General features: G+C 38.8%; 1 protein-coding gene across 1 annotated transcript in view; it reads left to right on the forward strand.

Moving 5' to 3' along the window:
* LOC134536654 (ras-related and estrogen-regulated growth inhibitor) overlaps positions 1-26,050 on the forward strand; it is a 325,681-nt gene that overhangs the window by 145,069 nt on the left and 154,562 nt on the right. Inside the window, exon 2 of the mRNA XM_063376461.1 lies at positions 2,182-2,300. Within this exon, the coding sequence (XP_063232531.1) occupies positions 2,207-2,300 (94 nt within the window). The 5' untranslated portion in view covers positions 2,182-2,206. The remainder of the gene's footprint in view (positions 1-2,181; positions 2,301-26,050) is intronic.

Consider the following 26,050-nt stretch of genomic DNA (forward strand, 5'->3'; position numbering starts at 1 on the left):
TTAGAAAAAGTTTTTTTATTTTTTTTTTAGTTACATTTTTGTGTTAACATAAACATGATTTCTGAGTTTGATTAAAGCAAGACTTAAATAGATTTCAGGTCTTTTATATTAGATTATCATCACCATTTTTGTTTCTTCGTTTTACAACAGAAGGAAACTTAACAATAAATTATAAAAGTTAAACTGTAATATTTTTTGTACTTTTAAAAGAATCGTCCTTGGAAACCCAGTTGTCAACGATATCACTTGTAAAATTACAAGTCAGAGCTTTGTATCAGTTTTACATATCTCTGCCTTTGCAGCGTTACAAGAGATACTGTTGTCAATCTGAGATTCCAAGTATTTGCCTTGTAAAAAGTACAAACATTTATTAACAGTGTAGATATAACTAGACACAGAGCTTCAATGATAGTTATGGAGTATTAATACACGAACCTCGTTGAGTTTATCTCCTCTCGCTTTGTGTACGTGTACCTACTTAAAACTAATTACCAAATAATTGAATGAGGCATGCCGTGCATTAGCTAGTACTTAATAACAGAAACATTCTGGTGACCCGACAGTGTACTACGATGTTTCCCACATAAAACTTAAGTCATGACTTATACACATATTCCAAAATTGCTGTAAAATAAAAACCAAATTTTTATTTTAAAGGAAATGAATCTCCACGCGAAGAAACACAAAGAAAATGTTTTTATATGTTGGATTTCTAGTTTATACGTGTTGGAGCACCGTAACTGAAACATTCACAAATAAATGTACGGTAACATTTTAGAACTTGCTATTGTGCAGATACGGTTTTGGGAGCGAGCTGTGTGCTGACGGTCGCTGGTTCTGACCCGGGATACGTCCTGCCGGGGGGGGGGGGGAACTCTGGAACACTGCCCACACAGCCACGGGCATCCCAGCAGCACGCGGTGATCTAGCGAGAATCCCAGACGCGAGCCTGTCCCTCGCACTGGCAGTGCCGGCGGCTGCAGCCTCGTGCACAGGGAGATGGCAAATAGACCATTCAGTAGTGATCGATGATTATTTCCGTTCTAACTAACACCTGTGGCTTACATGTTTACATCTTAAAATCATCGTAATGTATGGAAAATTGAATTCTGACAAAATTTAATGTAAAAAGAAATATTTTAGAGAGAGAATAATAGATATTCAAAAAATTAAAGTTTTATTTCAGACATTTAAAGTACTGGTGCTTGGAGGGATAAAAATATGTTTTTTTTTATCAAGAACAGACGTAAAAAGTAATTTTTGTAATATTTTGAATTTTAAATGGGCAAAATTTCATCAAGAAGTACCATTTCTTTATGATTGTTGGGAATTTAGGAAGGGTTGGTTCATAAAAATTTTATTTCGAGAGTGATCCTCCAAAATAAGACGTGGTTAATGATTGTCTAGTGTGTAAGATTTCACCCAGAAGTATGAAAATAAAGCTTTAACTGAGGACGCGAGAAGTGAGACCGCCCGCCCTCAGGGCAGACCGGAAAAGGAGTAAGGCGACAGGTAGTCCACCCGCCAAGCAGTGGTGTCTCACGGGAGAAGCACACCAGGATCCACAGGCGCACGCGCCCCTACTGGGGGAGGGTAAGAGGGCTAACAGCTGCCGCTGCCAGTTGCGGTGGAGCTCATAGTTTCCACCTAGTTACATTTATACAGAGTTTTCATTGGTTGACTTTTTGATATTCTCTACGTGTATATATATGTATATATATGTATATATATATATATATATATATATATATATATATATATATATATATATATATATATATATATATGAGGTATAAACATTGCTGCAAGCCCTAGATAAGAAGTAAGCATTTTCAGTTTTTACTGATATGACTTTTGAGTGCCTCTCCTGATGTATTGACAAGCGATGACGACAGCAAGTGGCTGACTGTTGACAAAGAAGAAAATAACCAGTTTTTGACAGATGATGGCATTGGATGAGACCACAATACCTCATTACCTTGTTATTTAAGTTTACAGAATAAACTAATATTTTTTTCCCCCACGTGCCTGTTTAAGTATTTACAGTGAAGCACAGAATCCAGAATTTTCAGTCCAGCAAAGATTCTGTAATAATGAAGAGACTATGTTGACATGTTCGAACGTGTGAGTGCGTGTGAGTGCGTGTGACAGCAGCGAGATAGACAGAGGCCTGTGTTGCAGCGGGCGCAGCCGCGCGCCGGCCAGCATGAGCAGTGGCTCGCTCTGCAAGATTGGCCTGAGTCCTCGCCAGAAGCCGCTCCGCGTCATGGTGCTGGGCCAGGCCGGCGTCGGCAAGTCGGGTGAGTGGCAGTCCGAGCTGCGTCCACCCCTCTGCCTCTAGCCCACCTCTGGTTCTCTCCCACTCTTCTCCTTAGCCCACCTCTGCCTCTAGCCCACCTCCCTGGTTCTCTCCCACTCTTCTCCTTAGCCCACCTCTGCCTCTAGCCCACCTCCCTGTTCTCTTCCACTTCTCCCTAGCCCACCTCTGCCTCTAGCCCACCTCCCTGGTCTGCCCACAGCTGGTTCTCTACCACTCTTCTCCTTAGCCCACCTCTGCCTCTAGCCCACCTCCCTGTTCTCTTCCACTTCTCCCTAGCCCACCTCTGCCTCTAGCCCACCTCCCTGGTCTGCCCACAGCTGGTTCTCTACCACTCTTCTCCTTAGCCCACCTCTGCCTCTAGCCCACCTCCCTGTTCTCTTCCACTTCTCCCTAGCCCACCTCTGCCTCTAGCCCACCTCCCTGGTCTGCCCACATCTGGTACTCTCCCACTCTTCTCCTTAGCCCACCTCTGCCTCTAGCCCACCTCCCTGGTCTGCCCACAGCTGGTTCTCTACCACTCTTCTCCTTAGCCCACCTCTGCCTCTAGCCCACCTCCCTGTTCTCTTCCACTTCTCCCTAGCCCACCTCTGCCTCTAGCCCACCTCCCTGGTCTGCCCACATCTGGTACTCTCCCACTCTTCTCCTTAGCCCACCTCTGCCTCTAGCCCACCTCCCTGGTCTGCCCACATCTGGTTCTCTCCCACTCTTCTCCTTAGCCCACCTCTGCCTCTAGCCCACCTCCCTGGTTCTCTCCCACTCTTATCCTTAGCCCACCTCGGCCTCTATCCCATTCCCTTCTCATCCCACACCCTCCTCCCCCAACCTCGGTCTTACTTCCATCTCCCTTCTCTTCCCAAATCTGTCGGTCTCTCACTCTTCTACTCAGCCATCTGTGTTTTTCTCCCACATTTATCCTTAGCCCACCTCTACCTCTATCCCATTTTCTTCTCTGCGCACATCTTCTCTTCTACTCACTTCCTCGGCCAACCTCTACCTTAATTCCATCTCCCTTGTCTCCCACATCTGTCGCTCTCCCACTCTACTCGTCCGTCTGCCTTTCTACCTTTCCCACTGTCTCCTACGGTATACTGTGGGTTTTATTTTAAAACAATAATGCTCGAATTGCAAGTCAATATTTTGGCACAGGCCCGCATAGAGTGGAGTTAAATGACCTTGGGTAAAGAGACCACGAGCGTTTTTTTTTTGTTCACTGTACTATTTGCATTTTTATGTTTTATTAAAGTGCCACGGGTTTTACTAAAAGCATAGGAAAGCCCTAACAAGGAGGAAAAATAACGTTTGCGGCTGGTTCTGAAATTAGCTGCTAAGTTGAAATAATTCCAATAACAATTTATTAACAAACTCAATAACACAAACAAGTATTTCTTTGATTCTCAAACTGACATATGACGTAAATAAGCCGGGTTATTGTGATGTCGTACGGCTGATACATGATCCCACTACAACACAAGACATACGAATTAACTCTCTGTGAATGATTATTGAACATGTAGAAACAATATCCTTAATTCTGTCGAGGCGTGAGCTCGTCACCGCCTACGACCAGTACGCCGTCAATCTAAACCGCAAAGGCTTGAAAACATACAAAATGTTAGTCACACTGAACATCCATAAGCTTAATAACTTATTCTCGTAAAATCAAATACACGTAATTAGTACATTGTAATTTACAAGTGGTTACATTTCTTTTTTTACACATATTATAGCACACAACCCTTGATGTAACATAGCACGAGTCTATGTTTATTCCATCTGTTTTAGGTTACTCTTCCGCCGCTACCACGTGAAGCCGCCTACACATTGCTTCCGTAACACGTAATTTATTATCGTGCGCGCCGTCCCTTGTGTTCGCAAATAGTCATGCGGTACATACAATCTTCGGGTCGTTATGACTACGATTCTTCATTACAAGTGGTAGAGTTAAAGTCCGTGTAGTGTTTAAGTGACGTGATCGGGTCGTGATAGTGTCACTACACCCGCTCGCTCGGCCCTAACGGAGGTTGCTATCGCGCGCCCTCTTGCTCTTGTCGTTGGACCTTCGAAGAATTCTATGCCAAATACAGCAACGCTTCAATATTAACTGTCCAAATTCTGGTTTACAACTTGAAGAGGTCTCACCCAGTCGAAGTCTTCTTGGTCCTCGGGCGGCAGCAACTCCGTGGTAGTTTGACGGTGTAGGCCGGAAAGCGGTGTCGGAGCAGCGTGAAAGGCTGCCCGCTGAAGTCCCAGTTCTGCTCTTCGGTTGACTTGGCGCATGCCCTTTTATACTCGCTGCCTTCCCTGACGAGCTGGAAGAAGAACAGTCACGTCTATTCGTGGGAAGCCAGCCCAACTTCCGTTTCCGTCGAGATCCGCGCGCAGCCGACTGCGCACGAACTCGTCCGACGACGGCCGACCTCCTGCCGCGGCGTTTGAGCGCCCGCGCGCTCGCTGGTGCGCGGGTGGTATCCATCGACAAGTCAGGGGCACTATTCTTGGCATGTGTACGCAGGTACACACGTTACAAAAGCATCGACATTGGTATGTGGAAAAATCTTCAACGATTTGAGTCAACATAACTGTAAGTCAGTTAGAAAGTGTTGCTTTCTGTATTTCAGAAAATTCTGCCTAGATTAATTGAGAAAATATGAAAAATATTATTACTTTTATAGTGCAGGTGTTTTACAATACAGTCCACTAAATATTTAAGGTTATTATATATCAAGATATAGGTTTAAACCTTTTTGTCCACCCTAAGATGTGAGATACATCTTGCGGGACTGGTTATACGCACTTTACGAAAGAGTAACTTTCAGGATAGGGAATAAATAAGCAATACAATAGTGCACTACACTAAAATTTACCTGGACAGGATACTGTATGTGTATGCATATATGAAAAACTCATCCCTAACCTAACGAATAACATTAATATCATGTAATTTTTATTTGAAATGCAAGGAAGGTCGACTGAAGCATTGCTTCACTAAGCAAGTATCCCTGAAGAAGCTCGTTAGCACAGAGGGACCTGACACCGTGATCCATGGACCAGGAGTGGAGTGTGCTAACCACTGCACTCCCGAGCACAGGGTATCGAGCTGATTGCAGCGGTTCAGTTCGATATAGCTGATTAGAAGCTCGTTCCACTTTTTGAAAGGTTGAGTTGGCTCTATCGCGAGTCTCTCGGGCCGACCTTTGGCTGTGAATGTCGCGGTGGCCAGACTGACAGGCATCAGCTCTGACACCCGCCGTCCGGCCTTCTCTCGTCCCGTCCTTCACGGGCCAGCCACCGCTGGCTCACTTCTCAGCCAGTGTGCACTCAGCACACACGTTTCATACGTGGACATGCAACTACTAATTGGTGAAATACAAGTTATAATTGTATTCAGCAAAAAATATTATGCCTTTACGAAACGAAGTTAGGTAAACATATATCTAAATTATGATTGAATGAAATAATTTGTTTTTTCTAACTCATAATTATAGAATATAAACAAAAGGTTTGTTTTCTCTCAAATTTTCCATATTCACTAATGACCTTGCTTTCTGCAAATATCCAGGTTCTTCCTAATCTCACTTGGACAGTTCTGGGAAGCAATTCCTCGTCTAAATCGAGGTGATTAAATGTAGGTTACTTTCATTCGGACTCAATTCCTAACGGCGATGTTCAAACTTGAAATTAAAACATGGAAACAGTGTTTGTAAAAAAATGCGGGAAAAAATTATTTTAAAAAAAAAAAAACTATTCCAAAAATGGTGTTTAACTTTACTGAAATCTTCAATGAGTTAGCAAAGTTAAAAAAATTGCACCTGTACTTGCTCATTGCAACTGCCTAGGAAGCAGCGTCCCTGCGTACCAGGAATAAGATAGTAACTTTGAGCGGCAGTGATCCATCACCTGCATTTAGGCAGCGCTTCGCGCACTGATGCCTACAACTGCCACTGATCTCCCACTCCAGCAGTCACTACTAGACCGGCTGCACGTGTTTCACGTGACGCGGCTAGCAGTGAGGGTCGCGCGGGCGAAACTTCCCCACATGCAGCAGGGTGTTCCGAGAGCTACCACAAGCACCAATAAACATACTGTAACCCCCTTACTCTTTCTTTACGTAATATAAACGAGCGACACAAATAACACATTTTCTTTACTGTATGTTTGTTATAAATACAATGAGTGTGCGTGTGATTAAACGTAGAAAATACTACGCTCACTTCTGCGCACAGTAATTTTTTTTTATATCCAGGCGCTGTGTCATTGCCACTGAATACTTCAAAGTGTGGTGGGAAAAAAACCTTTGCATTGTAGGCTATTTCAGCAATGAGTATTTTTCTTAAATCATTTTATATACCTTTTTAAAACAAAATTGAAATGTCCATTGCCTACATAAAATGTCAAAATTAATGACTTCAGTAAATGTTGCTACCATGCTCATGCTCTTTAGGACATAATCATTGCTCCCTTTGCGGCCTAAGGAATGTACTATAAGGCGTGCTGGGTATAAAACCATTTCCGTTAAGTAAATCTTGACAGAGACGAGCTTGAGCATTGAGCAAACCAATTTATTATAACTCTCCTAGGAGGGAGAGAATAATATGTATCGGAAAGTAGCTAATAAATAACAACTCAAGATTTTTGGGCCACTGAAATAGGGCTTTATTATAAAACAGTAATTGATTTTTGTTATTTTCTTATTTTATCTAAATAGCCTTTTGTATCACAGAGTTAGTTGTTTTAGTTTGACTTAAAATTATCTCTTCAACCAGTATTTACAATGAAGCTTCACAGGCCGGGTAGAATTAAGATAACATGATGCAAATTTTATACATTGATTATGCCACAGCAATGACAAAGATTAACCATACATCTTTAGGAAAAAGTTACATTAGCTGTGCTGACAGAATCTTCATTTTATAAATCAACAAGTTAAAGTCCAAAAACAAAGTAATAATTAAAGTCTATACTTTATCTTCATATATTTACCGCCAGCTGGTGGCAGAATACACGGACATAACCAGTCCTCCGCCTCCAGTATGGTTGTTCAGGGAGTGGGGGACGGCTTCAGTAACAGCCGGTCATCTCATTCAGCAGAATCTTGAAGGAGTAGCACGAAGAAGAACTTGGAGAGGTGATTCCAAGAACCCCACTGTGAACAAACGGTCCACAGTGGTCAGAAAAGAAGATAAGCCAAAAAAGAAGTGATAAAAAACTGACAATAACAAGTGTCGCAAAGGAGAAGAAAAGAATGAAGATATAGTCTCACTGAACCTTGATGAGGTTACTCCAGAGGTCACAGCATCGCGAGATGCGGAAACACTCGCGAGTAGCACGGAACAAAAAGCCCAGACCGAACTAGATTATACCACTGGAAGGAATAGGAGTTTCTCTAGAGGAAAGTGTCCCTCAGCCACCGGGTCTACATTTCTTATGTCAGTCGCCGGGACTGAACTCTAACCAGGGCAGGAGCACACGAGGGAGATTCTCTAGTCGAAGGCAATCAGGCCGATGGCACGAGAGGCTAGTCTCTCTCCCGAAAGACTAGTCGCTCGTGTAATTAAACGCCCCGCAGGTCACAGAAAGGTGGTGGGAGAGTAAGGTGACACCTGATTGGCCAGGTGAAGCGGGCGGGAGGCCGGTCAGTAATATTGAATGAACTTAGGCTGCCGCACAGTTAGCCTACCTTCAGGGACAACTGGTGTGGTGTGGAATTTTTTTGAATAATACTTCAGACTTTATGATGTTATGTCAAATATCCACTGCTGAAAAAAGGATATTAAAAAAATTCGTATATCTTATGCAACACCTATATCTGCATGAATGAAAATTAATTGTTGAAGAAATGTTAGTTTAAAGAAAATTCTTCTAAATTTATATAAAACATTGAAAATAATGACCAGTATGTAAAATAAATGTGTTTGGACCGTATAGTGATAAATATACATATATATGTATTTATGCATTTCTTTGTTTAATATCTTGAGATCAAAAATAAATTTTATTCGTAAACATGTCTGGTGGTAAGCAATTTTGTTATCAGTCTTCCACCGTTTCTTTCAAATATTCAACGCACAGTGGAAGCAAAAAGGTTCTTTTGTTAAACCTTATGGAACCCATAGAAGAGAGCAACTGTGAAATTACACTTCGAGACGTCTTTCGTTTCTACCATCCTCGTGCATTGTGGTCGTTTGTCGCTGCAATAGGTACAGTAATATGTTTTATACTCGAAAACCTGACGTCCTTAAACGTTCTATTTCCACTAGAAGCTCGACAAAAGTAAAAAAAAAAAAAAACTGTTTGAAATTAATATTTTCCTTGTTTAAAATTTTTTTGCCATCATAGTTATTCAAATTCTATTTATATTTTTTAAATGTGAAGTTTATCGTGTCATATCATTGTGGTATATGATACGTTTTTCTTTGCGTATATATCTTTAAATTAACTAAATTTATTTTTAAAAAACATATATTATGATTCAACTAAACGAAAAATTACTAAAACAAAAGTTGTTTATTGTAATAAACATTGAATTAAAAAAGATATAATTGATATCATTTTTAAACATGAAATACATTTTTTTAAAAAATCATAGAACCAATTTATAAAGAAACTTTCTTGGGGTTAGGACCTGAGATAATATATAACTTAGTGTTTAAGTTAGCTAAAAAATTTAGTACAAAATAAATTATGCACGGGGCGCGAAGTGCTGAAATTGAAGATGTGTCCTCGGTGGCGTTTCGCCATCCTCCCTGTGTTTCTCCTTTTCCTCCTCCACCTCCCGTGGCTCTTCACCACCTAATTCTCCCCTGAACCAGAGGTTTAGCGCGTGCGCACTTGGTGCCTTGTTTCTCCTGTGAAGGTACGTGTTATGTTTCGCTCCGCCCTCACTAGGATTTAAAATTACTGTTGATAATTTAGTCACTTAGGTCATCGCAGTGTCTTGGGTTGAATTTTTATTTTTGCAGCCTGGTACATGGTGGAAATGCCCGTTACGTAATTGTGTCTTGTCCAAATTTTTTTGTCTAGTTTCCACCTTCCAGATGTCAGCTCAACGTTGTTCGTGCCTGCATGGCCGTTAACGCAATCTCCTTCCATCCATCTTCCCCGATGGGTTCGCCTGGTTTCAGCTGTATTCGCTCGAGCTCACAGCTGCGTGAACTGCCAATCCTAGTTTCTTTATCTTTACTGTACAGAGTAGTTTTGTAACTCTAGAGTGGGACGTAATTCTGACCCCTTAAGGTGCGTGCACGCACATCGTATACGCACTTCTCTCTTGTTTTTCTATATTCATTCAATATTGCACATCAATTATGTTCATACGAAATTTATTAACTTTTAAAGTATATATTTAACGAAGGGGATTGATTGCCTCTGTGATATTTTTCGTGTGTTTGCTGAACTAGCATTCAAGTTCCGTTTAACCTCTTTGATTATTTGCCTGGTTTTCAAACCATCGCTGTTATTGCTTTGTTGCGCTTTCTTTGCGCTTAAGAACGTTTTTGTCCGTTTGTGCGTATTTGCCATTCGACAGCTGACTCTACATATCCACCAATGTTCATGCTGTTTGTTATTTTCATTAAATAATACGTAATTACACATTATTTATGCTCCATGCAATGGAGCACTGAATCATTTTGACTTTTATTTCTTGTCTGGACAGAATTGTAACATACTGGGTTCAGAGAAGACCCGGTACGTTGTAAAATTTTGGTTGCTCCCGGAGCAAACAAACAAACACACAAACGAACGAAAAAACATACAATCAGACAAATATTTTAAATATCTAATTTTTGAGTTCTAAATATTATTAACAGTGGTGGGGTAATGGCAAGTCTGGCGTAGCTTCATGCTGGGGTGGAAGGTGTATTCCGTCCACCATCTTGTAATGTGATGTCACGGCGGCCATCTTGGATTCACTTGAACTTTGATCTCGGCCACCATTTGGTTTTCTGGAACCTTCGAACAACTAGGAATCCACAATTTTTTAATAGAACATTCCGCCATCTTGAAATCGAATACTTCACTCTTAAACGTTGCATTTTTCGTTACGGTGACAACCATTTAGTGCCACACTCCCCCAACATTACACTTTTATGTACAGCCTTCAGCCATTTTGAATTATGCCACCATGTCTTGATACTGATGGACGTAAAATATTAGGAATTTTTTTCGCTCTCTATAGATTTGATCCGAGGACTCCCAGCTCTAAGACGTAAATGAAGTTTTACTAAAATTTTATTAAATTTGTTTTTAAATATAATATTTATGAATTTTAAAAGGTTTCTGCATTAATTTTAGATAATAAAAATTCAGTTTTTCAAAATGGCGATTTTGATGTCATAATTTATGATGGCTGCCATCTCGTCATACTGGCTGATGTAATATATTCCTTAAGAGAAATGGTGGGGATCATTCTGCTGGTTGTCTCAGTGGAGGAAGAACCTATTGCCGTTTTTTCCCCGCTCCCAGTGTGAACCAAGGACTCTCAGCTCCGTGACGTAAGTGCGTTTTTATAAAAAATCATTAAAATTGTATTTAAATAACTTTTATTTACTGTCTTATTTTATGTGACGAAGTTAAGGCGTATTGTACTTTTAATGAATTTAAAATTTTTCCTTATTTACTGATGGCCAACATGACTCCGTAATTCAAAATAGTGGAAGGCCATAAATAAAGTGCAACTTTTGGGAAAGAAGCACTCGATGGCGTAACTACCGTAACAAAAAGTGAGACGTTCTGGGAGTGTGGCACTCAAAGATGGTCATCGTAATTAAAATTATAACGTTCTTGTAGTGGATCACCGTAACGAAAAGTGCAACTTTAGTGAGTGAGATGGGGGAAGGTTCTAGAAAACATAATGGCGGCCGAGTTAAAAGGTAAAAGTTCATCCAGGTTGGCCGCTGTGACGACCCAATCCAAGATGGAGGACGGGGTCATGGACCTGCACCCTTCACCCCAGCCTGAAGCCTGCGCCAGAATCACCGTTACCCTACTACTACTGTTGAGAGTAATTTCCAACATGCCATATTGTTCACATTTTCATTAAATCTACTGACATTTTACCCCGTACAGTTTTATCATTAGTAGGCTATATGAATGTTAGGCTTTAACGTCAGTTCAATTTAAACTGTAACTCCAAGTTTAATTGTAAGCGGGAGGAAGAGGACCATAAAAGGGTATTAACTCGTGACGGGCGGCTCGGCGCACGACTGGTCGGGTCGTAAAAGCCACGCATCACGGGGCCGGCCGCGGTCATTAGTCCAGAGCTGGGACCCCCCGCTTCTCCCGGGTCCCGGGGATGCCACGCAGTCCGCACGTACATGCATTATTTATATGTCGGTCTGGTGAACGCCTCGGTGGGCATGTGCTCAAAGGCATACGTCATCCATACCAGAGGTCCGAGCTGTCATTGTAGGTAGTGGAACATCCTCATTACGCGCACGAGCCAAAAGTTACGCTGGCGCTCTCCAGGAACAAACAGCAGGAACAAAGATGGCGAACATTATGTCATCCAAGATGGTTTACCTCCAGCAAAAAAAAAATTATATGGCGGATGTGATGTTCGAATTCAAGATGATGACCTCCAGCAGGCGAAAAGACTATGGCCGGAATTGCGTCATCCAAAATGGCGACCACCAGCCAAAGAAAACAAAAATGGCGGATATGACATCAGAAATAAAAAAAATGGCGAAGTACAAAATGGCGGATGTGACGTCAGAATAAAAATTTGCAAGAACCCAATTTGGCATAAATTTTAGAAAACAAAATGGCGGAAATTTCTATAAATAAAAATGGTGGAAGGTTCTATATAACAGAATGGTCGTATCCAATATGGCGTCCAGGGCCAAGGTCACCCAAAATACGGTAAACTAAACTAGTTTTTCTACAAATGTTTAATATGTGCACCTCTAGTTATACGGCAAACATCCAACCTTAAGCCCATTTTTTCCACACTTTGGTGAACACGTCCAAAGTAACTAAAACAATGGCCTCTTCAATTCTGTGTCTCACCTCTGACAAATCATTAGGTTGACACGATATTTTATAAACCCTTAAATGAAAATATCGTTTGGTGTTATGTCAGCGAAAAAGACCATCGACCATTACGACCAATCCAATGGCCAGGAATTTCAGCGTTCAACCACTCTCGTGCAAAGAGTTTTCAATGGGGAGGGGCTCCATCCTTTTGTCAAATAAAGTTTACTGGTTCACCTCTACTAATTGAGGAAATAGCCATTTGTTTCACGCTGCAAGCGAGAAAACCACAAAGCAGTATTCGCGCATGCGCTTATTTAAAACTTTTTAAGTTACTCTTTAATTTTAACCTTGAACCAAAACTCTAAACCGGCCACTTGATCGCGCCACGCAGTGGCATGGACAAGCCACCGAGTGGCTGGGACACTCTTTAATGGACATTCTGTATTGATACCATCGTAACATTATAAAATCGTTAGTCCATACATTATGTGTTATACGACCACAACAAGGAAAACCACAAGAATTTGGATACAGCAACTCCAAACCACGAGAACTTCATTTCTGATAATTGTTATCATGCCATACAACTGTATATGAAACAATATCAGCAGGCTTAATGTATGGACATAACGTTTTACATTTAACGATTACTAAAACGCGTATAACAAGCATATAAGACCAGATTATCCGAAGCACAAGGCCTAATATACAGCCATACTCGGTTATGTTCACAAATGCCATAAGACCATACTCGTAGTAGTACCCAACAGTCCTCAAAGAGTGGACCCTTCAGCGACCGTACCAGTACGTATTATGCCTAATACAGTGTTATACTCAGAATACTGTACCTCTACTATATGAAATAGTATGAACATAGAGCAAAGTCACTGAAACTTTAATGTTAGTTAATGAGTAATCTGTACGCTTTGTGTGTAATCAAGTGGCTCTGATTCATGAATCCTTCGAAACCTGGCTCCATCTCAGGCTACACATATAAAATTTTTGCGTCAAACAAAGTTACAAATTAATCAATACCCTACACAATTCTTTGCACAATTCGACGAAAATTCGTGATTATCAGTGCCCAATTTGATGCACATTCACCATAATAGACGCATGATTCGGTATACATTAACAAATAGATTTACATTCAAAAACTCACACACGTAACACACAATTACTAAGCCATGAAAAAATTATCATTTAAATTTAATAAAATTAACTATATTTACATTTGAAATATATATACTGTGGATTTACTAAGAAAACGTTTATCACAGATACTAAAATTAATTCTTAAAATTATTTTCTCAGCATATCAATATTTATTTACACTGATCCTGCTTCGCTTAGTACCTCAAGAATATGGGATATCTTGTCCAAGAGTTGTCTAAGCCTGTACTCCAATTTATTTTGGTCGTTACGATGCGTGTTCAATCTTTTATGCTTTATTATCTCCTTTACACATTCACTCTCAATTTTCTGAAAATCGTTACACCTTCATGCTTTATCACCAGACCCGTAGTCATAATCAACGTCATCATCGCAGCTATCAAAATCATCACCAACATACAAACTGCCATCTTTGTCTAAACTGCTGTAATATTTCGACATCTTTGTTGTTGAAGCTTTTGAGCAGCCATGATAAGTGTCCATAATTCTGCCAATGTTCGGAGAGTCAACCAATAATAGTTTCGAATGTATTATCTCTTTTCGTATAGATGCTGCTTCCTTGTAACAGTAGTATTACAAAAAGATTTTTGCTATTGCTATAGAACTTATATGAGAGCTTATGTACTTGAGAATCTGTTGATAGATGACACTTAATGTTAAATACGATGCAGACAGTCTTATTTTCAATTTGTTGCAATCTGATTTGCTTGACGCCAACCCAACCACCGTGTAACTATTTGTTTCGTCCCTGGACACGCAAGGAAAAGTTATTGAGTGATGCACTCTCCAGTTCTTTAACTACAATTTTCCTGATGTGCATGAGTCGAACAAATGTAAAGTTTCTTGGCATTTTTTTTTTCCGTGGCAAACTGAGAAGAAAATTGATGCAAGAAAAATTGTAGCTATTCAATTTACATCAAGAGGGCGCACCCTCCCTCCTGGGAGTGACTCCTCTATGACTTCTGACTTCTGACTTCTGACTTGTGATTTGTGACATGGCAAAACTTTTCCTGTAAGTCTCACCAACTAGCAGTAGGTTAAAATGTTAATTTCGATACTTCAAGTAACATGTTCCTTGGTTCCAGTACTTACTAAAAAACACAAACGCCTTTGTAAACTTGAGCATTTCCGGTGTATTTTTTTAAATTACGTTGTAAAATTAATAGAATTGTTTCTTATACTTTAAAAAAATATTATCATATGAAAAAAATATGTTCCAAAAAATTTTTGTAACCTCAGATATTATTTTCGGTACGTCAATTTAAGGTCTTTGTCCGTGTAATCTACCTGCCACAACTATCACAACTTAACATTTTTCGTAGTGGGTTTTTACTACAATCATTCTCAAGACTTCGAGTATTGTAATTTTCATAACAAAATATTTATGCTGTAACTACACCATCGTTTAGATTGAGATATAGATTTTGTTATCATGCATGTACTATTCATAGCTTGGACACTCAATTATGAGAAAAATGTTTTCTGACTCGTTTGTCTTTTATTTGATATTATTTAAAAAATTCCATCAGTGATAATTTATTTTTCTTAAAAAAAAATATATATATGTTCACAGTAGTTCTGCTTTCATCAACACATGTCATTTAATGTCACGTTGAAAGTGAGTTTTCGAGAAATAATGAACTCAAACATTTTCTTAATCCAACCTAGCATTAGTAAAAATGCTGTAAACATTTGGACATATTTACATGTTTATAATTATTGTTGTATCTTAGCTTTATGTGTATTTTGTGATGTAAGTAAGAGTAACTATACATTTTTATGTAATGTACTAGCTGACCCGGCAAACGTTGTTTTGCCATATAGATAATTTCCTAGTAATTTCTAGTGTAGACATAAAATAGCTTACTTATTGTAATGTATGTACGAATGTGGTATATGCGTGAAATAAGCATGGAGCGCTGTGAACGATGAGGAAATATAAAAATAACAAAAGGCAAACATTATTTTTAAGTTATTATAATTTATTCCTTAAAATTATATATCATTAATTAAACAATTACGACAGTAACACTATTAAACAATATCAATCTCTTAATGCTATAGCGTGAACAATATTTTTTGTTAGTCCATCTTTAGCTAACACAAACAAACTGGATGGTTTACCCACTCGAGAGCATGCCACGTATAATTGTCCGTGTGAAAAACATGGTGTTCTCAAATCTAATCCACAAACAGACATCGTTTGACCTTGGGATTTGTTGATAGTCATTGCAAATGCCAATCTAATCGGAAACTGAATACGTTTGAATTGAATTGGCACATCTGTAGGTATATTAGGAATCCGTAGTATGAGTATATTTTCACCTCTGAACTTGCCATTTAAAATCCTGGCTTCGATCACGTTTTTCATTAATTTTTGAATGACTAATCGCGTACCGTTGCACAGCCGGGACGGGTTCAAATTACGAAGCAAGATAATTGGAGATCCAACCTTTAATTGTAAATTATGCGGTGGCATGCCTGGCAAATCCAGTGAGTTCAAAAACTCTGTGGGAAAATTTACTGCTTCGCTGTCGTCGCAAACTGTATCAATAGATTTATATGATACCAAGTTCCCTGGCAACAACATTTGTATCTTCAGATTTAAATTGTCGACGTCTACATTTTTTGCCGCTAAAATCGCTCTTTCTGCAAGCCACTCATGATTTATGTACTGTGTGTGTACATCGGGAAATATTTGTTCAATGAGAGTATCTTGCGAATCAGCGATTGTGCAGAAATCGGTCGGTAATTTTACGTATCCAGTTTCATCTATAGCAACTTTTCCATCACCGATATCTAAGAGTTGTTTTGAAAATGTTTCAGCGGATGGATCTTGAAGCATTTGAACGCGCATATTTATTTTTAGCTGTAATTTTTCAACATTACGCCACAATGGAGATGATTTTAAGCAAGCGTTGATCTCATCAGCGTATGTTGAACGTGGAATGACTGGAAGTGTTTGTCTGAAATCACCTGAAAGGACCAACAGAGTTCCGCCAAATAGTTTGTCATTGTTTTTAATATCTTTCAATGTCCTGTTCAACGCCTCAAGTAAATGTTTGTGTGCCATAGTACATTCATCCCAAATAATAATTTTACACCGTTTCAGCACAGTGGCCATGGACGATTGTTTCTTAATGTTGCATACTGCGTCAGGGTTATTCTGAATATTTAGTGGCAGCTTAAATACTGAATCAGCTGTTCTACCTCCATCCAATAAAGTTGCTGCAATGCCCGATGATGCAACGGCCAATGCGATGCCATTATTTGATCGTATTTCAGCAAGAATTAGCGAAATAACGAATGTTTTGCCAGTTCCACCCGGTGCATCCAAAAAGAAGAACCCACCTTGTCCAGCTGAAACTGCGAGCATAATGCGATCATAAATGGTTCTTTGTTCCTCATTCATTAGTGGGACATTGCGGGCAACAATCGCTGCCATTTCTACAGTACTGTACTGCAGTTCACGATTCATTTCAGTATTCATTAAATCAGATGCAGTTCGATTTGGCGAATTCATACCGAAATTACTAAGTGGTAAGTTGGCAATGACAATGCAAAGATCCTCAATAGCAATCAATGCTTCATTGTACATTTCGTCGCTGAATGTTATGGTTAGATCGTGGCACCGTATACGATGTTGATGCAATATATCATCAGTCATTGAATCTTTGTGATTTTCCCATAATATCTGTGCTCGGGCTGGGAAACATGTAGTCAACACTATAGCGAATAGTAGACGAATTTGTATTGCTGTACAGTTCAATGCAGCTTCAGCAAGCATGCATTCCCACTGGTTGTCGTCTTCCAGCAAGCCGAGTGCAAGGCATGCATCTTTATACGTTGGATATTGTTGCCCATTCACTTTACGTATATCTTGAAATGATAATGGGCCAGTAACATTAACCAACAACAGTCGAAGATAAAAGCACTCCGTGTGTCTTGGATTGACTGTAAATAATCGCCCCAAGGCGTTTGATTTAAATAAATTGAGACATGCAGCAACTGGTGAGCCATGTTTTTGTTTGTAAAAAATTAAATTTTATGAAAACATTCCCATCCCTACTCCGTGCTGTTTACTGGGTCAGAAGTGACACCTGTAGACATCTGGCGGGGATAACTAATTAAATGACGATTGATCAGTTTTCGACCGGAGATAATTTTTTCATACAACCAATATTTCCATTGACATTTCAAAATAAAGATTTATAATGATTGATTTGTTGGAAACTATGAAAATCTTAATTGTTCAATTACATTGTTTTAATAAAATTAAATTAAAATTACATTTTTATAAGATCAACAACATTTTCGATATAAATAAAAAAAAGTATACTTACAACACAAAATCCGTTGTTATTGGAAGCTCGTGTCACGTGTTGAGTACTTTTGAGGTTATAAAATCACTTGATTAACTAATCGTGCAAAATACACTCAAAATTGATAATTTAATTATTATTGATAAAATAGGAATGATTAAAAGTTAATATGAGAGTTACACTGAAATAGCAAAATAATAGTTGTCAACGTTACTACTACACTTGATGCATAAACAATAATGATGGCCGACAACTGTGTAGGGAGTGAGAAAGAAAGGAGACCGGCTTCGTTCTCATCCCTACTCCGTGCTGTTTACTGGGTCAGAAGTGACACCTGTAGACATCTGGCGGGGATAACTAATTAAATGACGATTGATCAGTTTTCGACCGGAGAGGAAAAATGATTAAATTACTAAAATGGCTATTAAAAAATAAGGGTTGATCGTAGAAGGGTGAAAATTGAGGATTGTATGTAATTTTGTATGTTGTATCATAAAAAAATAGAAATTAAAAATTTTGTCTAAAAAATAAATAAAAAAATTTAGGGGTGGACTACCCCTAACATTTAGGGGGATGAAAAATAGATGTTGGCCGATTCTCATAGATACCGGATAAGCACAAAAAATTTCATCAAAATCGGTCAAGCCGTTTCGGAGGAGTATGGCAATTTTTGATATTTAAAGTACTTGCAAAATTTCAACGGTGATGAGGACTGCACTAACAATGAAATAGCCGTTGCCATAGAGACGAATGAAGCATCAACAAAGCAACAGCCGTTGCCATGGTGATTTCCTACCAAAAACTGGAAATTAAAAAAAAATTTAGGGGTGGACTACCCCTAACATTTAGGGGGATGAAAAATAGATGTTGGCCGATTCTCATAGATACCGGATAAGCACAAAAAATTTCATCAAAATCGGTCAAGCCGTTTCGGAGGAGTATGTCAACGAAAACTGTGACACGAGAATTTTATATATAAGATGTAAATGCTAAGTTGTACGTGGTGCGACGACCCAGAGATATTCCATAGTTCATCAGTTGAAATTGATATTTGGGATGTTATTCTTCTTTGTTGAACATTTATTTGAGATGTGTTGTTCCGTTTATTACTAACTTCGCATGTAGGCACTGTTAGCTATGGTCTTCGAGTATTGAATTCTCGCCAGGTAAGAAAAGAGGTTGTTTAATTATTCTTCCTAGCTTAGATGCTCGTTGATCGGCTTAGAGGGACTTAAGTTTTGGACTGCGGCGCGAATGGACGTTCTCTGTGCGTGTGACAGTTCCTGGGTTCGGGAATTGCGCGCAGAGGACAAGAAGATACGTGGCTAACGCGTAATTAGTTATTTTTGCAAGTCTTAAGTGAAGGAAGTCTGATTCTTCGTCTTACAGACTATAGGTAGTCGCATTTCGCAATTACTTTTACTACCGCGTCGGGCGAATATCCGCCATTGTGTGTGTTGCAAGACTTCCTATCATCTTCATGCTGCAGTTCCTGTCTGCGCTGGTGAGACCTGCCCAATCTAAAGATTTTTCAGCATACCTGGAATGGCGTCAACAGTAGCTGTAGTCATCAGTATTTCTACTGGATCGTAGTTTAGACTTTCTTTCACAGCAAGACTGATCGTATATCCTGGAAAGCTGAGGACGAGATCAGAAGTCCAAGAGTAACGGAGTTTCAACTGCCCTCCCCTGAACTAAGCTGGATTATTTTCTTACTAATAACTTATTTATTAGCTAGATGCTCATGCAATTCAATTTAACCCTGAACATTACTGGAATTAGATATCGGTATCAATGGGTCGTCGCGTGCTAGGAAAATTTGTATAAAATTTTGAGTTATCAAAGTTATCATTTTTTGTCTTATCTCCTATAATATTACTTAATAAACTATGATGAATTTAAATGTGGTAAATTTATAATCCCGTATGATATTCCTTCACGTTGACTTGATACTAGATACCACTCATTCATTAACATCACAAAAAAAAATATTTAATTACAGATGGCTCATCAATGTGGAGCGGAAAACAATAAATTATAATTCCAATACAGTTAACACAATAACGTGGGGTCTGAAATCAAGCCTTAAATTTAATAATGCATACAATAATAAATTAATAAACAACCATAACTCGTCCTGTGGTAAAATAATCTGCTACGGTTGCGGGAAAAGTAATGCATCGCTAGGTCTCAAGAAAGAAATAACGCGTATTGTGTAGTCTTTTGTATTTCTAAAAAGAATTAGCAATGATTTTTTGCTTGCTGCCTAGGTAAAGTATAAGTTACTGATAAAGTAACATAAACCTACGAAATAACCAACACTCACAGTATATTCAAAATACACTTTAATATCCTTTAGTAGGATTATTTACTCAGAAATAACAGTTAGCACATAGAGAACACCAACACAATTATAACAAACGCATTTTCTGTTAACTTACGCACGACAAACGATTGCTGCACTCAAATATTTAAATACACTTCAGATATGTGATAATTACAATATAGAAAAAAAAATTCATGAATCATGGGATCATTTACTATTTTTAAGTTTTTTTTTTAAATTTTATGTTGGAAATACGCCCTTTTTTGTACCCATTCACAGCCAGCAAAACAGTCAGGAATGGACAAACCAGTGTGCAGTATCGTGCCGAGATTCGCAGCGTGGGCAACGACTTCGACATCGATCCTCTGGAGCGTGCGATGGACTACAGCCTTTACAACCGACTGCAGGATATTGCAGCTGTTATTGCTCCGGTCCGGGGCCGTGTCTTGATCTGCCTGGTCCAGGCATGACTCTGTTTGCATTGTGTAGGCCCCGTCATGTTACATATTTGCTCATGCGTGTTAGTCGAATGCTTACTTATTCACAGAAATACTAGCCAAGGCCTATAATGTTCAAGAAAAATGTTTTTTTAAACGTTTTTACCGAAGAAAGAACTTTAATACCACAAACGTTCACAAATTACAAGCACTTTGTCCGTCGGTAGAAATAAAATGTTCGATCTCCTGCGGATTAAGATTATTTCTTTTTCCCTTTCATAATGTTTATGTAAGGGTTAATCCTGCTTTATGGCTCTCTTGCATTTCAAGTCTCGTTTAATAATTCACTACCGAATATTTACTTAACTTTATTTTCAAGCAGGACTTTAGAAACTGTTAAACAACACTAAACATACGACGGGTGGCAATAATTTTAAACGGCACATAAATCCCATTTATTTATCTTTTCGATTGCCACCTTCTAAATTTAATTGCATTTTCAATTCTTTGAGTGGTGTTGCACGATAACATTCCTCTGTTGAGTTGTGATGGACGGGCTTATTTTATGGCCATGCGACGTCGGGAGGTATCCCGAACGCCAATAAACACCACATGCGCGTATTTTGTAATGCAATTTTTGCATTCGTAAGCCCTTGGATTTTGTACTATTTTGTGTCTCTGACTTAGTTATGCAGGCCTAGGTGAGCCACGTGTGCCAAATTTGGAGTCGTCTTTCGACGATTATCAACTCACCGAAAGGCTTTTTAATAGAAACCGCTCTGTAGGGACGTCTTTCGATGGTTGGTTAACCGTTGAATGAGAAAAGCCAACCACTTGAAAGTGAATGCAGTCAGCGGCTCACTCAAATGCTTGTTTGGTTGAAAGTCAAAGAGACAGTTGACGTTTTTATTACATGAGTTTTTCCTAAAAGTTTTTGTTAAAGCAAATAAATTAAAGAAAAACCATATTTGCAGCATGGAAAATCATCATTAGAATTTCTGTAAAATATGTTTTGAAATAAAACTGGTACATATAAAAATAATTAACCCATAAGGCTACGGCCAGACGAGCGTTATTTGCAGCAATGTTGAGCGCGACAAATAAAGCTAGCGTTAAAAGTCGCAGCACATGGTCAGACACGAGCGTCAAATGTCGCGTGATAAACGGCGTGAAATGTCGCAAGTGAAACGATACACGGCCACACGTGCAACAAATAGCGCTCACTGCAGCCAGTTGATTGTAGTGTTCCAACTATGGATGTCGTGGAGGAAGCTGCAGTAGTAGCAGCACTTGTACATCGACGACGAAAACGTCGAAGGAAATTGTGGGTACACCCTTTAATTAGTGAACGTCCAACAAAGGGGAAGTATATACTACCGCATGAAAAACTGAAGCAGTACCCCAACAAATTTCATGAATATTACCGTATGTCGGTGCATTCATTTATTTACCTGCTATCAGCTTTGACTGTGAGTGGTATGTTAGCAAAACAGAACACTGTTATGCGGGACTGTATAGGAGTGGAAGAAAAACTAGCAGTTACACCAAGGTAAGTTTAATGTAGTGATAATACAGTGTTACAAGATATAAAATTAAAGCTAGAAAGCACTAAACCGTTGTGCATCAAGGCAATTTAAACAGTGACATGATAGACTCGTCTGACTCATGTGATGCCACAGACGTAGGCGACTGTAATGATGTATCTTGGGTACACTGGACGAATGATGGTTGGGCACCATAAGATGATGAAGCTTGTGGATAGAAACCCAGAGGTGGTGCACTGGAGAATGATTTCATTACCTCCAGCATCCTAATCTGCATGTCCAATTCATACTCAGGTTTGACAGCTTGTATGCTAGGTAGCAAAGACAATAGAAACATTCTATCTACGTTGCGTTCAAGTTCTTCACTAATATTTCGTGATATCTTGTTACTCCGAAGAACATCTATGAGTTCCCGCTCAAAAGTGTTGGCACCTCTTTTGCGTTGGTGAGAATTTGTCGGCCTGCTGACTGTAGGCCCGATCACTTGAACATCCCCTTGCTCGTCCTCCGTCCTATGCCCTGATCCATCCATGTCAGGTGAAGGATGTGACTCTTCTACATCCATATTGCCAGAGGTCCTGTAATATATATTATACGGTGTTAGGAAAAACTTCCACGTCTTTCTGTATTGTATTGAATTTAATTTATAACTGTTACATCATAAACGTACCAACAATATTTGTTTACAAACATACATGCACATATTATGAGATACTATTATACGTCTATTGCACTTACCACATGCATTTTCTTCTTCATTCATCATGTCGTTCCATTTCTCGCCGACAACATTTTTTGCGACGCTCAACCACGAATCCATTTTCAAGGTATGATTCTTGTATGTTTCGCATTTCGTATCGTATAAACATGGCCGACTTTCAATTTCCAGTATAATTCATTCACTGTCAATATAACTAAAATCCATTGCGCGCTACGTAGATGACCGTGCGTGGCTCTTCGTTCCTCCGTCTGCTGCAAATGTCGCACGTCTGGCCGGTATACTGCCGCAATTGACGCGCCCAGAAATGGGTCCGGTCCTATTCGTTCTGCGTGACGCGCGTGTCGCAGCTCGCTTCACTTGCTGCGGCGCGTCCGGTCAGCCACGCTTGCTGCCATGCGACGCATTTTCTGGCTACATTTTGCAGCGCACGAGCCGCTGCAAATAACGCTCGTCTGGCCGTAGCCTAAGGATTGCATAGGCAACATTCTTCGAAGGTCAGGAAATCCATGCATTATATTTTGATACGTGGGCGACCATTGTTCTAAAAACGCAACATGCAGACAATATCGATAAAAAATGCCTTTGAAAATTTAAGAATTATTTATGTACTGTTTAAATTTCACTCTGGCCAACGGCGCAGTAGCCTAGGTGGTGACGTACTTGCTTGTGGCCGAGACGCTCGTGTTTAGATTATGGCTGACGGTTACTTTATTTTAAATAATTTAATTTCTTAAATAAATCTTCAGTTTTCAAAACTTAAAATTTAAATATTAATAATTTATTTATTACATATTACTTGATATTTAAATTTCAATAATAATTCAATATTTCAAATATAATTTTATAATAGAACAATTAAAAATTTATAAATAATCTATTAAAACATTTAATACTCTTAAAACCGGTTTGTACCTGAACTGAGCAGTTGCATTTATATCAGTTACGATGGTTTCTATTGAAAATGATAATGGGGTAAATTCTTTTGCTTACGCCACTTTTGTATGATATTTTTCTAAAGTTTGATGATTTTATCTCTCTAAAATCTTTGAGCAAACGTGCCAGTTTATTCTTGAATTAATGAAGTGGGTTTTTCAACGGATCTTCTTTAACAACGTTGTTCATGTAAACAATCATATTTTATTAATTGTGCATATAATTTGTAAGCAATGTATTCATGATAATCATCTACCATGTTCTTGTTTGTAAAACCAAATATATAAATAAAATTGATATTAAAAATATAATTTTTAATTAATATAAGAACTATTTATAATATATATTAAACCCGTGATTATTTTATATTTTGAAGATTAAATTAAATCTGTAATTTTAATATAAATTAATATCTGATACATAAAATATTTATATTTAAGTCATTAAAATTTGCAAACAGTAAATTAATTTTATTACAAAACAAACCAGTATCCATCAACGAGACTCAAAACCCAAGCTCCTGAACAGGAAGCGAGTACGTTACAAACTAGACAGCTGCACCATTGGCCATAGGAATACTTAACTAGTGGTACTCTAACATTTCCATTGCCTTTTTTTTTTTTGGCTAGCCGAGTGCGCTTTATTACATTTTAAGAGGGTAAACACCCTAAAGGTATACTACTAATACACTGAGTCTCATTCCGAAGTGAATTTCCCAAGTCGTACCCTCCCGTTGTGAGCAGTTCATCCGAGAACATACTGCGCAGTGTTGCCAGATATCTGCCAGAAGCGGAGGGGAACATGCAGTTACTCGAAAGGCGTTTATGAAGTGCGACAGGTGGAGAGGCTGCCAGGCTGATGAGATTAAACTGCTCTCTCGAATGACAACTCTTTGGTCGCATCCGTTTAACTGGAGCGAGGTGCGCGTCTCTCTGAGCTGTATTCCCTGTCACGACTGTCATGAACTGGAGTTGCTGGTTTGTCAGTTTGTTTGCGTGCTGAGACACGTTGCAGTGAAGCATGTCGCCACTACGCCAGGTTTTCCTCGGACACACTTACTCTGTCATGATTCACTCTCTCACTCATATATACGTGTGTAAACTTGCGGTAGATTTTGGAATCTGCAAAAAAAATTGGTTGTCTGTAAAGTCGGTTTACGGACGATAGTTTAACGTGACAACGTCATAACAGAACATTGATGAAATGATTGATCCAGAAGAAAATGAAATATCATATTCGGCCTGAGACTGAGCCGTAATAGGTTTTTGCAACCAAACCATTTAGGCATTAAAAATATTATATTCTTTGAGGAAGAAATTTTTTTTAATTTTTTCTATTTTTTGTATGATAAAATCTACCTCTGCATACTTTTATGAATAAAATTGAATCATTTTGATTGAATTATCACTATTTTGTATGGATACAAAGAAGGAGTGAAAATAAATGTACAATTTAATTTTAAATGTACTTTTATTTGCATTAATTAATTCAAATATATTTATTACTTTTGAAATGTTGCGTGCGCCGTATTTATTTTTACAAGTACAAAAAAAAATTCGCAGCTGCCGGGATTCGAACCAACCACCTTTCAATTGGAAGTCAGCCATGCTACCGGACGGCCAAGAGGTCATGTAGAAATAAATGTTTCAGATGTTATAAATTAATAATATTCCACGCACGATATTTATTTGAATTTCTTTTAACTAGCATATTCTCTGTTGGACTCGAAATATTTACACGTTCGTGGGCTCATAACTATAATACGGTGTGTGATTTAGTTGATCAAATAATAACTCATGACAAATAATTACCAATGTCAAACTAAAGCGTGAAAAGTATCATACCAGCAATAAATATTTAGTTACACAGCTAAAACAATACTCATACAACACTGTTTAAATATACAGATTTACACTAGTAATTAAAATAATACGTACTTGTAAGAACGCCATTTCTTGGCGAATATACTCCCGTGGCGCAGTGCACAACAATAACCTCGAACCCCGGCCGAGTTTTCTGTACCGTCCGCAACATACCAGAGAGATGCCACGCATTACGTAAACATCCGTAGTGGGACATGCGTAGTGGGACAATTTCGTGCGGACAGCCAGCGATCATCGATTTATTAGATGTCAAAAAAAAAAAATCTGATATTCACGAAACTTTAAGTAAATTACTGCCTTGAACGCACGTGATGACGCTTGTTAATGTGCCCAGCTATGTTTGCCCAGGGGTATTACAACTCTACGTTTTTTTTTATGTTGAAGATGATGTTCACACGAGCGATGCCTATTTTGTATGA

The sequence above is a fragment of the Bacillus rossius genome, chromosome 11, assembly GCF_032445375.1.
Source record: "Bacillus rossius redtenbacheri isolate Brsri chromosome 11, Brsri_v3, whole genome shotgun sequence".
In the NCBI taxonomy this organism is placed as follows: Eukaryota; Metazoa; Arthropoda; class Insecta; order Phasmatodea; family Bacillidae; genus Bacillus; species Bacillus rossius.